General features: G+C 40.7%; 1 protein-coding gene across 5 annotated transcripts in view; it reads right to left on the bottom strand.

Annotated features, from left to right (window-relative positions):
- Positions 1–14,567, bottom strand: part of NFATC1 (nuclear factor of activated T cells 1) — a 148,640-nt gene that overhangs the window by 95,620 nt on the left and 38,453 nt on the right. Inside the window, exon 1 of one of the 5 annotated variants that reach the window (XM_043508244.1) lies at positions 11,476–11,549. The exons of the other annotated variants lie outside the window; for them this stretch is intronic. Coding sequence (XP_043364179.1) covers positions 11,476–11,502 — 27 coding nt within the window. The 5' untranslated portion in view covers positions 11,503–11,549. Of the gene's footprint in view, positions 1–11,475; positions 11,550–14,567 lie in introns of those variants that run through there. 5 annotated transcript variants of the gene reach the window in all.

Genomic DNA, 14,567 nt, shown 5'->3' with positions numbered 1-14,567 from the left:
GTATGTCAAAATACTTAGAAAACCTGTTCTAACAAATAGACTTCCTAAAGCTATCTGAAAGAATAATCCCATTCTCAAAAGACACGAGAGAAGAAGAGTCTGTCAGAATGAATTAGAAAATGTATATACTTGACTGAAAGAATAACTAAAGGCAATGGTGACTGCTCTATTCTACATAGAAACTTCTTAATACATGCGTTTATTAGCTTCACGAACAGTACCTTGCTAGGAGTAAAGTGCTATTTGGGTGTCATAATCTGGCTCTTAAGGAAGATAATCAATAAAAATACCTTGATTTAGGAAGGGTTTTTTGGCCACCAAGTATATGGGGGAAAAGATATTCTAGGTAAGCTTGTTTGCAGCCAGATGTTCACAAAAAGATTTTAATTCCCTTGTTTACCTAAGATCTATAAAGTAAATGCTGCATATGTATTTAAGTCTCAGAACTGTGAGCTATGTACAGTATTGATGTACTGCAACCCTATTCAGCCAGTAGGACCTCTTTAAAGTATCTGCACATGACAAATGATTAAAAACCAACAAATAGCCAGGTTTTTAAAAGTTCCTTAATATTCCGCTTGACACAAACATTTCAAATTCTTCAATATAAAAGAGAATTTTAGGATCAATCTGTTTACACAGTAAACTAGCTGCATATGCAATTTTAGTACTGAACACTTAGCGTCAAATCAATATAGGATCATCAGTCTGAATTTTACGAAAACAAATTAAATGTAGTTCACACCTAAGAGTAATATAGAGCCTGATCCCTTTAGGTCTTTAATTGGGAAGAGGGGGTTTTGCTCTTGTGGGCAATGACTGTCATGTGATAAACAGGAACAGACACAGGGGTCAGAAGACACGGGAATCTTTTCTTGTCTCTACCACAGATGTCCTTTGTGACCTTGGGTATGTCACTGCAGAGCCATGCTTCAGTTTCCCCATATGTGAAAAACTATTTCAATGTCTCAAGCGTGCCTCTTCAGAGCTCTAGACTGCACAATATTTCCCTCTGCATAGAAAGCCAGTTACTAGGACTGCCTCAAAAAGCACTATTAAACAACCACCATACCTATCAACATAAGCTTTTCTTCATCCAGCCACTGCATAACCTTGCTCCACTCCCAGGGAAAGCTGGGGGAACAGATGAGCCTTAAAGGGTGCCCCGAGGGCTCTGCAGCATCAGTAGGGGATGGAAAGGAGGAGGGAATTCCAGCCGCCAAGCCACTAGCCTTCTCCTATTTAAACCATGGGCCTGTTACCTTAATTACATCTGCTAATCAGAGGCATCATTTCAGAAATAATTCGGGGTAGTGGGGAGGGCAAAGTTGTGTCAACATGCAGAACACTGTATATTGGTTAGTATATAAACCAACTGGTTTAGTATATGTTATATCCCACAAACTATTGCTGGTGGGGGGCGGGGGATAGAAGACATAATGGAGCATATAGACCTATGAAAAGTTGGGAGGATAAACCAACATCGGGGGGCATGGGGTGGGGAGAGGCTTGCACTGACCCCCTGGCCCCTTAGAAAATGATACCTCTGCTGCTAATCACAAGTACTGGTACATTGGTCAAGAGAGATGGTCTGTAAGATAGAACCAAATATATTTTAGACTCCATAGATCAAAAACCATATCTTAAAATTCACCTGAAAAATCAACTAGTAACCAGTGCAGATGAGAAGCTCAGGTGTCGTGTGATCCCTCTGGGAAATATCACTGAATAGGCGGGTAGCTGCAGTCTGCACTAGCAAATGGTCTTTAAGTGTAGGCTCATGTAGAGTAATCCAAACCCAAGGTGGCAAGAGCATGGATAAGTGTAGCGAAGTGTCCAGCTGAAAGAAACTCATGCCATTATTTTGCCAATTCCAAATGTCAAAAAAGCACTCCAGGAGATCTGCTACCTGCCCACTGAGTGACAGCTCCATAGAATTCAGTAGGATCCCAGGTTGGAGGCTTGAGTGCAATCCCTGAAGATTCTCATTGAATTTCTGTCCTTTTGCAGCTGCATCCTTCAACCTTTAACATTACTGTACTTCTACATGTGTATGGTGTTTAAATTAGTGCTATACCATTAAGATGTCATATATTCCTTTTACTTCCCTTTGCCCAGAGCCATCTGCCTTGTGCTGGGATAGCTCATCACTTAAGTAAAGTTAAATGAGGGTTGGCACTTCAAGGGAAGAACTCACAGAACACCTAATTCCTGTAGGATACGGTGTTGATGATTCTTGGGAGCCAGACTCTGCTTCTTTCTAGTATTGCAACATTAAATTCAACATAAAACAAAGTTCTTGACCATTTGTCATCATTGACAAGGCCATGGCTCTTTTGGAAAAAGTAGAGGTGCTAACCCTTGGACAAATATCAATTCTGTTATACAATGCATTCTTTAATGAATGTGCAAGCCAAAAGAAGAGGAGTGTCTAGCTTAAAAGAGCAAAGCAGGAAGATTTGAGAGTAAAATAAAATCTGCTCTTGCAGATCTGAAGTTGTCCTCTGAACATGACAACTTAGGCTGGTTTTTACTTAACTACTTGCTTGCATATTTAACTAAGAATGATTTCATGTCATCCTTTTGTGTCATAATACAAACATTATCTCTTCACCCACCCTCAAGTCAAAATGTAATAAAAATACCTAGAGGTTTTGTTCTGTTTGCAAGAATTTTTTGAAATACTAAACCAATTTTTTCTGGGTTCATTTGAATTTTGTTTTAAAATCCAGATGTATTATTCACGAGTCCAAATATTAGAGTTGGTCCACAAATAAAAATAAGCTGGCTCCCATCCCCAGAGAAACAAGCATGGGCTAAGGGTGAAGGGTGCCAGGGGAAGGGAGCAGAAGGAGGAGGAGAGTGAACGGAAAACAGCTGGAGTGTGTTTTATGTGCCACTTTCCTGTGCTGCCATTTGGACTTTGCTTAGACAGTGTAGCAAAAGAGCAGCTGTTCACATCATGATGAATAAAGATCCATATAAAACTTCCAGCTGCAAATATGCTATGAGGAATTATTATTTGTAATGTAATAGAGATGCTGTGCACTCAATGACTGGCTCACTAGGCGTTTAGGTCTCCATCCAGAGGAAAACAGCCTTCGTGGCTGCTGGCTTGCAGCACATCCATGAATCTCCTGGCTAAACAGCCACCGAAGCTGCTCCCTGTTTCTAGGAGGGACTTCCCCCCACAGAAGCAGCTGTACAATGCAACCACCCCAGCTTGCACTCTTTCCAAAGTTATTAGCCTCCAGGGAATGATGCCCTAATTCAGGGAGAGTCTTCATTTGATAGTTTACAGATGTAAAGGGGTGGCCATTTTGAGCACTTTGCCCCCAGAGACAGTACTTAAGGTTACTATCCTAGTGATCTGACAACAAAAGGAATCAGGGAAGAAGGGGAGAGATTTTCCACAGTGAGACTGAGGAGAAGTCCTCCCCTGTCTCTAGATGCATCAGCAATCTGACTGGTTTCTCTCCTTCCCTCCCCATCACACCTCGTCCCACCCCAACCCAGCAAGGGGGGTTACTCCAGTCCTACAGTTGTAGTAGTTTTCCAAAGCTGCACAGCCTTCCTCATCAGGGGTGTAGAAAGCAAAGAACCAGGCCCCCCTGAGACGGAACTGGGGTGCACTAGAACCAGGTAGCTCATTTAAATTAACTCTTCTCATGAGCAGCTCCATGATTCCTTGGTAGGTTGCAGCTGGCCCCTATGCACCATGATGACTTTTCCCCTGGATAGCTTGTCCTGCTGCACATATACCATATGTGACCTTTGGTGGCTTTTATATCCCAGCAGGCTGTCTGTGTTTTTATCTGGCAGGATCCATAGCAGTTAGAAACTGAAGCATGAGAGACTTCCAAATTATAGTTAAATAAACTCATTGGTACAATGTAGGGAAGGACTGTGAAAGTTTCAGGAGAAAAAAAACAAAAAAAAACTGTCTCCAACTTAAATACCATGAGCTTGATTTTTATCAGTATAAATCAGAAGTTACTCCACTGAAGTCAACAGAGTTACATTGGTGTAAAAAAGATTTGGCTCAAGCCCCACATTTAGGTGTCCTGGCCAAAAAAATTCCCATACAGAGAGATTCTTCCCTTTCCATTTTATCTGCCATTACACCTTCCTACCTGGAAACTCAACTATAAATCGTTTGACTGTGATCATCCACTCACACTGTTGCTTTTCTGCACTTATATGCACCTTCTAATTAGCAAGTTATATTTCAGAGTAGCAGCCGTGTTAGTCTGTATTCGCAAAAAGAAAAGGAGGACTTGTGGCACCTTAGAGACTAACAAATTTATCTGAGCATAAGCTTTGTGAGCTACAGCATCCAATGCATCCGATGAAATGAGCTGTAGCTCACGAAAGCTTATGCTCAAATAAATTTGTTAGTCTCTGAGGTGCCACAAGTCCTCCTTTTCTTTTTGCAAGTTATATTTGTGACTACTAAAAGACTGTAGCTGAGCAGTGCAGTAGTGATTTATGATATTTGTATAGGCAGATACCACATGCACACTTATAGTTGCAAACATGCTGTTAGTCATGTCACACAGTGGTGGATTAACACACTGGGCCTGTGCCATAGGGTCCTGGCCAATTTGGGGGACCCCACAGGAACACCGGAACCTGGGTGGAAGTGGGGGGCCATGAGCCCCACAACTGTGGTCTTGTTCCTCCCAGCTCTGGTCTGGCCTCCTGCCCCCCTCCCTGGCACCTGCAGACACGCTCTGCAGGGAGCAGAGGCCCTGCCCCAGCTGGGAGGCGGCAGGGGCCCTGAGAAGGTCACAGGCAGCGAGGAGCCAGGCAGGGCCTCCTCCGGCCCAGCTCTCACTGCTCCTGGCCTGGTCTCAGCGACCGCCAAACTCCACCAGGCTCGCTCAGTGGCTGCCCCGGCTCCTGCTGCCAGGCTGCCCCTGCAGGGTCCCGCTGCTGCCAGGCTACCCGCACCAGCTTCCTCCTGCTGCCAATGAGAGGCTGGCCCCGCTGCTGCCTGGGCTTTGTGCCCAAGGCAGCAATCACGCCCCTCCTGCCACCTCTTGCCTGAAAGCTTTCAGTTTTGGGGGGGGGCAATGCCCCCAGGTTCCCCAAACTACATCCATGCCACTACTGCTCCACACCTGCCCAAGGCTACTACACCCATGTTAAAAAGTGGGTGGACACGGTCCCCCTGACCTCCCAGTTCTGGCACCCCTGAGGACCCAGGTTGTGGAGGGCCCACATGTTCCTTGTGCCCAGGGCCTCAATAAATCTTAATCCACCTCTGGTGCTACGTGTGCAGTTTTTATATTAAGAATGTACATATCTGACACAAATGCACAGTGCACAAACTGACCCAGATGAGCCTAGGGGTACATCTACACTGCAGAAAAAGCTATAGCAGTGAGTCTCAGAGCCCAGGTCAAATAACTAAGACTTGCACCACAGGGCTAAAAATAGCAGCATAGAGGTTCCTGCTCAGGCTGGGGCCCAGACTCTGATACCCTCCCACCTAAGATGCACACATCTCAGCAGGTAACTTTAAGCCATTTTTACAGTCCCCTGATTTTGAGGATAGGTCTAAACCCCAGTGTTAAGCAGAACAGCGTTGCCATTGAAATTGACTTTAAGGTGGCCAGGATTTCAGCGCATCTATCACAGACTGCCCCAACACGAGCTACCACTCACTGCTTGGACACAACCAATATTAGTCCACTGATCACATTTCAAGCTCTGACCCTACAACCTCTTTCGTGTGAATGCAACCGTCTGCCCATGGGACACATTACAGGATTAAGGCATTAGGTGTGGTTTTATTACACACGGGGTGAACAAAGATGCAGAGGTACTTGGCACAGCATTGTTCTATGCAGACTAGTTATGATGATTATAGAGAACAATAAGATATTAGACCACTAAATGCATCCGATGAAGTGAGCTGTAGCTCACGAAAGCTTATGCTCTAATAAATTTGTTAGTCTCTAAGGTGCCACAAGTACTCCTTTTCTTTTTGCGAATACAGACTAACACGGCTACTACTCTTAGACCACTGATGGTTAGAAAACGGTTGTGTATAGAAAATAAATATATTTCCCCCCCCATTATCAATTTTCCCCCCAAATGAAGCCTATTTAAACTACTACATCATTTGAAGACAGAAAATTAGGCACTATGTTCACAGGCTTTATCTCTGTAAATATTTGGAGCGCTATAAATATTGTGCAATACAGAAGCACATTCAGAATATTCATATTGGGTTTACTGTTCTGTTGCCATGAAAATTAATATATTTTTAACATTTAATTTCTGGTTTCATATTAACTGATTTGCCAAGATCCCTTTTCAAAGACAATAAAATATTTGTATTTGAGACATCTTAGTCTATTAGCATTCTGCATAGAAAGCTGCAGCACAGAGTAAGGCCTGAAAACTCAATGAAAGAAGCAGAGACACTAGTGTTCTAGAAAGTTGTATGTCCCCAGTAGGACTTATCATAATCAGACAGGCCATAAGTCTAACTCTGATTGCTTCTATTTTTTTTTTTTTTGGAGGTGGAGGAGGATAGAAGTATGAGAATGAAAGTCTGAATTCAGCCTTCTTACTCATTTTGTGATTCACAAAAATTCTGCTGCCTTCCGATACTTGCAGCAGTTATCTGCTTCTTGTCCCTGGCTGTAGAAATGAATTCAAAAGGGGGGTATTTTGACCAAAAAACCCCAAACAGAAGTGCAAAATATTGTTGAGAGAAGATGATTGTGAGATTAAGGGACTGGGGCTGGAAACTGGGTGATCTGGTTTCCGTTCCTAGCTCTGCCATAGACATGTTATGCCTTGGATAAGTTACTTAACTAGACCTGGTTGAAGTTTTTTCAAAAGGTTTTCAGATTTCAAACGTGCTCTACATTTAACCAATCTGTGCCTCAGATTCCTGTAAAATGGGTTATAATACTTCACTGCCATATGGGGTGTTGTGTTAATTAACAAACATAAAAGCATTTTGAGACCCTCCCATGGAAGATGCCAATATTATTTTAGGAATACTACTATCTCATCTGGATTTGGACTTTAATTCTAACATATAAATAATAATTGACTTCTGAAGGACTAACTTATACTATTAAGACCCCTCACTTCTTTAGCCAGTAGGATACTATCTTGGCTCCACATGTTCTTAAAGACAAAGGGCCAAATTCTGCTTTCATTTACACTGGCACAATCCAAGAAGAGTAATTTGAGTGTGTATTCATCAGGCAATATACACACACCTTTGGCGTGTTAAGGCACTTATCTATGACTGTGGTCGCAGCTTGCACAAAATATAGGTGTATTGATTGATCAATCCACATTTGTGGCCCTATTCTCCTGCCACAGAACACAAATAACTTCTATTCATCGACTTTATGATTTCAATCATTTTGTAGTTTCTTCTGTAAGAATACGCCTCGCAGTGTAAGCTGCTAATAGAGAATTCGGCAATAAGACTACAGCAGGTATATATTATAGCTGGGATTCCATGATTTTAACATCAAAAGTCTGATTAGGCTGTGAGAAATTCAAATAGGTTGTATTCTGTGTCTTGAATTTCCATGGATTGAGAAATGGAGAGCCCATCCATTGGTATTACCTGATTCACCAAAAAAAGAAGTCTATGACATTTATCTCTTAATATAAAGTATGTGTTGTGTTGGCCTGTGAATTGTATTAAAACAGGATAGCAATATATATGCAATAGAGCGGATTCTCTTATTAACAAAATGTGAATGGACAACCAGTGATTGAATAAAACATTAAGGCTCCCCACAGCTAAGTCATCTCCAAGAAATATTCCTCAGATGATGAAGATTCCTGGACAAAGCTTTCAACATATTGCACTTATTTTCAAACAATTATTCTAAATATTGTCAAGAAGACTACAGTAGAACTTCAGAGTTACGAACACCTCAGGTATGGAGGTTGTTCGTAATTCTGAACAAAACGTGTTTTTTTCTTTCAGAAATTTACAACCGAACCTTGACTTAATACAGTTTTGAAACTTTACTATGCAGAAGGAAAAATGCTGCTTTTAACCATCTTAATTTAAATGAAACAAGCACAGAAACAGTGTCCTTACCTTCTCTAATCTTTTTTAAACTTTCTCTTTTTTTTTTTAGTAGTTTACATTTAACAGGGTACAGTATTTGTTTTTTTAACCCCCTCCCCCCATCTCTGCTGCTGCCGGATTGTGTACTTCCGGTTCCAAATGTGGTGTGCGGTCGCCTAGTCAGTTTGCAACTCTGGTGTTCATAACTCTGAGGTTCTACTGAAATATTATTTAGCAGTCACTGTTGCCCTGGAGTTTCAGCCAAACTCTGATGATTAAGTTAGTAAAACGGTCAAATACAATTTTGCATGTTTCTGTGACAGAAATTGCCAGTAAAAAAATTACATTTGTGGGCCAAATTATTTGCTAGTGTAAATGGGGAACATGCAATTGATTGTGGGTAGCTTATCCACATCCATTGGTTGTGGGTAGCTTATGCTGTGTGTGCAACTCATCTAGATTCTAAGATGTACATGTTTTGTGTATGTTGTGTACTTTAAAATAATGTAAATATCTGAACTCAGAGGCTCCAAAATAATATCACACCCTTTCAGAGTATATCTTTCTTCCTAAAGGATCCCAGGTTACTTTACAAACTACATATATTAAGGGATCACTTAATTCAACACTGAGATGCAGCTACCTCTAGGTTGATCACAGCAGCTGTTTAACTACTCACTGAAACACTGGGTTTGTTTAATCAGAGCTATGTGCAAAGCCTAATGAGGCATGGTAAATAAAGAAGTTTCACACAGACAGGGATGAAGAGCTTCCAGAACAGAGAAAATTAAATTATCTTTCTTTTGAAGAACACTTCACTGCACTGCTCTGAAATACTTAAATGAACATTTCCAATTAAAAACATGCTGTGAAACAACTACTTTCTACCACAAAAAGACCAAAACCAAAACAAAACATGCTAGAAACAGTGAAGCTACAGTCCCACAGCTCTTTTAATGCAGCATGCATGGTTTAAACCACACTGGGGTAGAAGTGGCGTCTCAGAGCTGGGAAATATATTGGAATTATTTCCATGGTCATCCTAAAAACAACATACTCAAAATAGTGCTAACTTTGATGAAATATTTTTCTCATCTAGAGTATGAATTTGCAGGCTTCTTCCCTCTGCTCCCAAATAAATGTTTGAAAATTAATATAAATGGTATTATTTATATTACTGTAGCACAGAGGAGATCAAGGCCCTGTTGTGCTAGGTGCTGTATCAACAGAACAGAAAGATGGTCCCTGCCCCAATAACTCCTTAGTTTTCCTAAGCACTGACATCATTAACTTGAGCCAGACACAGTATGGGCAAGAGCAGTGCAAACTTTTCCACATAGTCCTGCCTCATGCATACTGCTCAATCCTGACCTGCAGCAATCATCCAGGTCCTGGGCCTCTTTTGTGCCAGCATTGAGGATCTTCTTCAAGTGAATGGTTTTATCAAATGGATATGTGAGAATGGGATGAAAGTTCCAAACTCACTTTCCATTAGTTACCCTAATCAGGTTTTGAACAGCTTTCCAGAATTAAAATGCGAGATGTGCTGTAACCCACTGTTTATTTACAGTTGCTCCCGCGATATGCTAGGCACTTCCCAAACAGAAAAGAAGTCACCATCTCCTCACAAACGCACATAGGGTGGATGGAAGGGGTATATATAGGGAAGCATATATGATTGTTATGTTCAATAAATACAGACATAGAAATGTAAATGATCCCAAACCTACTCCTCAAGGTTGACTTTATCAGCAAGTTTTCCTGAGGGCATGAGGACTCTTCAGAGGGATTTGAATGAAGAAAGGGCAGAGGCCTTGGGGATTAGTTCTGGGAGGGAACTGAATGCAGAAAAGGTAGTCTGAAAGAATAAATGGGAGGTGTGAGAAGCCAATAAATGGGTGGATGAGGCTAGCATCATTGGTTGAATAGACCATGATGCAGAAAGAGACAAGGGTGCCACTTTCTAATTATCCAGAGTTAGATGTCTTTGAAAGTGATAACATGACTCTTAAATGGAGTGTGGAGAAGGAGAATCTATTAGTGGGATTCAAAGGGGGTAAGGGGAGCAGATCAAAATGACAGGTCAAACAGACCATTTTAGAAGCAATGTTCTATATGGACGAGGGTGGGAGGCAAAGTGGGTGTCATGGGGGCCAGAGAGGAGGAAGTTATTAAAAAAAACAAAACAAAACAAAACAAGATTTGAGAGCTTGGATGAGAGCTCTCACTCCAGGGATAAAAGGATGATGGATTTTAGAAGTATTGAAGAAAAAGTGGCAGCAAAATTTGGACATGGCTTAGATATGGGGATGGGGATAGGGAAAAGTTAAAAAATGGCCCACATTTACAGACTTAAGTGATGGAGAGCATGGTGGTGTTTCAATGGTAGTAGAGGAAGGAATAGTGGAAAGGGAAGATAAGGAGTTTGTTTTGGGCCACATTAGGCTTATCTTTGTGGCAGGATATCAAGGAAGAGATGAGAGAGAAACAGGTCAAGATGTGGGACTGGATTGTTGGAGACAAGCTGGGTGTGGAGAGATATATGTGAGAGTCATCACTATGGGGGAGGTGTTTAAAACTGCATGAGGATAACATTACCCTTAAAGAGAAAATAGAATAAGGAAATGAGAAGGCCAAAGGCAGAGGCTAGTGGTATCCCCACAGACAGTGGGAGAGGAAGACCCAACAAAAGAAATATTGGAGAGACAGTAGGAGAATTGGGAGGGAACCATATTATGGAAGCCCAAAGTGAATGAGATCTCAAATGGGAAGCCTTGATTGACATTGCCAAAAGCAGCAGAGAGATCAAGGATGAAGATAAAATAGAGATTCCACTACCTCTGCCCCCTTTTCAAACCATTTTGAGTCAGCCTGCAGAAAGTAGCAGCCATTAATGTGCTCCTTGGTATACTAGAGCGAACATGAAAGATTGTGTGTGCCACTCAGAAAATCCAGTTTCCTTTATTTGCTGAGAGATTTTTGCATCCATTGAAGAACAGACCAAAGAAGCACTATGAAATGAACAATCTGAGCAATTAAAGAGATGCAGGATTGTATTTCTAAATACGTTGGCCAGTATCAAATATCAGTATCATAAGCAGCCTCTGAGGAGATCAAACAGTAACAGAAAACAAAATGGGTATTTTCAAGCTGTGGAAGAAGAAGGAATAAACTGTGGTCTTGAATTAAGACTGCCATTTTGGAACAATCTTACTGATCATGTTTTTTCCGCAAAAGTACTGTTCCCCAAAACAAAATTTTTAGGCAATATGTATTTTGGCATATGTCTAGCTTGCAAGTGTGCAGTTCAAGATCTGTGCTTGCGTAAGGGTGTGAGAGCTTTAAAAATCCACCACTGCAGCAGAGAAATGCTGCTCAGCCGAAAGCCCATGACATTCCCAGAAACAACACACCTGAGACTCAGGATGACAGCATAGCATTTTGGTGCATCAGAGGTTATAGGGACATCGTTGTATTCCAGTGTGTGATTCCAGTCCAAAGCTCCTTTGTAATGCCAATATTCATTTGGATGACTTGTAACAGATCAGTGGGAAATATAAAACAAATGCATGCTAGTCAGAAAAAACACACTACCATTTCAGATGGTACCTAAATATAAAAATAAATTTAAACATTTTTAAAATGTAAAGCTCAGTTCATACCAGGAAGCCTTGCAGTAATAAGTAATAATTTGCATTTTAATAGCACCTTCCATCCAAGGATCATAAAGTACTTTACAAACCCCTGTCTGAGGTGAGTGAAGTATCATTATCCACACTGTGCAGAGGAGGAAACTGAGGCACAGAGATGATCAGTAACTCAAGGATCCAATTCAGCAAAGCAGCCCCATTCAGCAGAGCACTCTTAAGTGCTTAACTTTAGCTTAATCTGATTGTGACATAAGCACATGCCTAAAGTGGTCTAATGAACAGTAATGAAAAGGTCACATTGTTAAGCTTGTCTATGTTAAGATTTTTCTCTTTTGCTAGAATGATGATGGATCAATCAACATTTCTGCATGTATGGGATGCAAGCATTAAAGGGCCAAGTTCTTGTTCTATTGAAGACAATTGGAATTTGGTAACTGATGTCAGTGGGACCAGGGTTTGGCAAGAACGCTAATCAATGCCACAAAGAGCAGAGGTCAATAAAATGTTCCTCAACATTTTGCACTGTAATGTTATAGAATTCTTAGGAACTTAATGACGTTGTATCTTTAATAGCTGATTATTGCTTTGAATGGATTTCCATTTGAAATGTACACCTTGGACTTTTAAACCCTAATGTACATACTGTCTGTGTGGAAACAAAAAGCAGAAGTTCCCTATTTGATTGGATAATGAAACATTAAAAATAGGTGTTTTTAAACCATTAAACCTAAACTAAAAATCATATTACAGATCTCTCTGCAACCTGCATTTTTTAACTACACACAAGTAAATTGATCACTATCCCATTCTAATTGTTACAGTGAAAATATGCAATTCTTGCTGAATTATTTTTTAAAAACACATGCATGGTGGAGTAGGTTTATTTGATTTCATTGCATGGACAGTATGCAACATGTTTTACTAATGTTTATTTATATAACAGATGTTGTAGTAGATTTTCTCTCTTTCATGGCTCATAACAAAGAAGATCTCGTGAAGCATGAGAAGAGAAGAGAAGAGAAATGACAAACCCATGCTCAGAGTGAAAGCTGCAACCTACAGAGAGTGTTTGAGTAACATGACACTATATTTTCCACCTATTCCATTTTTTGTTAGTTGGAACAAAGACTGATTACAAAAGGAAAATATATGTTATAATCACATACATAGACATTGTATTACTATATGTACAGATTACAATATACCTATGGGGTTTGATTCTATTCTTATAAAGTCTCAAAAATAAAAAAAGTTATAAATCAGGAATAACTCCAACGAAGTTACATAGGTATAAAACTGGTGTGAGATAGAAATTGGGTCCTATTATGTATTTCTTTACAATACACACTGTATTACACACTTTATAACCCATAAAAATTATGTTTTATGTAATTGGTAGTAAGGAGGAGGAAAAAATCATTTGCCCTGAGATATTATTTTAAGAATAGAGGACAGATGTCTAGTTACCGAAGCAGACTTGTAAAAAATTAATCACTTGCCTCATGCAGGTTAGCTGGTATTTTGCAGGTAGGTTAGTATGGTTCATAAAGAAGCATCTGGCTTTTGGTCAAGCTTTTTAATTTTAATGGTTTCATTTCAGCTTATGGGTGCCGGTCAACATGCAATAACCTGCCAAGTCTGGAACAGATTTATTCATTTGTAACTTTGGTGCATGATTTCTAAATTGAAATTAATATTGCAAGCAAATAAGTCAAATAGTTGGCCTGCATTCACAAAGCCTTGGCTCACTCATCTGTTAAACAGGACTAAAATTGTACCTCCATTTTAATGTCATTGAGCCCAATCCTCCACTGAGACAGAAGTCCAATTCACTACCTAAAACACTAAAATAACTAAAGCCCAGATCCAGTAAGCACTTAAGCATATGCTTAACTTTAAGTATGTGACTAGACCTTTTGACTTCAGTGAGGCTACCTTTGTATTTAAAGGTAAGCCATACTTAGGTGCTTTGCTGCACTGAGGCTGAAGGGCTCTGTTCTCTATGTGGGAATAATCTGCATAGGAAACTACAGAAAGGTTTGTCTACACTTACAGAGCTTCAGCGGGGCAGCTGTGCCATTGGAGCACTTAGTGAAGATGCTACCTACGCATATGGGAGAACTTCTCCTGTCAGGGTAGGTACTCCTCTTCCCCAAAGGGTGATAGCTATGTCAACAGGAGAAGCCCTCCCATCAGCATAGCCTGTCTATACCAGGGGTTAGGTTGGTATAACTACATTGCTCAGGGGTGTGGATTTTCCACACCCCAGAGTCATGTAGTTATACCAATATAAATTGGTAGCATAGACCAAGCCTAAATTTCAACATACAGAGCATCCTAGGAATTCTTCTGTCAAGGGAAATGGAATGCAGAAGTCTGGAGTCCCACTCCCTTGACCAGAAGATTTCCAGAGATCAACACTGATCCAAGGAGATCCACAGGTACTTCCATGCAAATGCCCCTTACCTCTTTTCTGCCACTCAGGACCATAAGCTCCCATGGCTACCTGGACAGTATGCTGGTGCAGTACTCGAAGGGATTCCTTTCACTCTGACTGCAAAAATGGGGGAGTAAGATTCCTTGTGCCCTACCCTTCCCTGTCCAGAAGTCACGCACTATCTGGTTCAAAGCATTTATTTGTTATTTAGAGAGACATCCTGGTGTGTCCAGTATCTATATATTGAGGCATTTATATACTGCATATTACTGAGTGCTCAGATACTTCTAATTTGTTTTTTTCCTCTCACTAGAGGATAACAGGTGCATTAAGAACTGGATTAGTAAAGACTCATTCTAGGGATCTGTGCTAGGAAATTAAAGGCAGAAAAAGCTGCCCAGATTGGATTTCCCTAGGA

This window comes from Dermochelys coriacea, chromosome 2, assembly GCF_009764565.3.
Source record: "Dermochelys coriacea isolate rDerCor1 chromosome 2, rDerCor1.pri.v4, whole genome shotgun sequence".
Lineage (NCBI taxonomy): Eukaryota > Metazoa > Chordata > Testudines > Dermochelyidae > Dermochelys > Dermochelys coriacea.
Note: the sequence above shows the minus strand (reverse complement) of the source record. Positions and strands in the feature narration are given on the sequence as shown.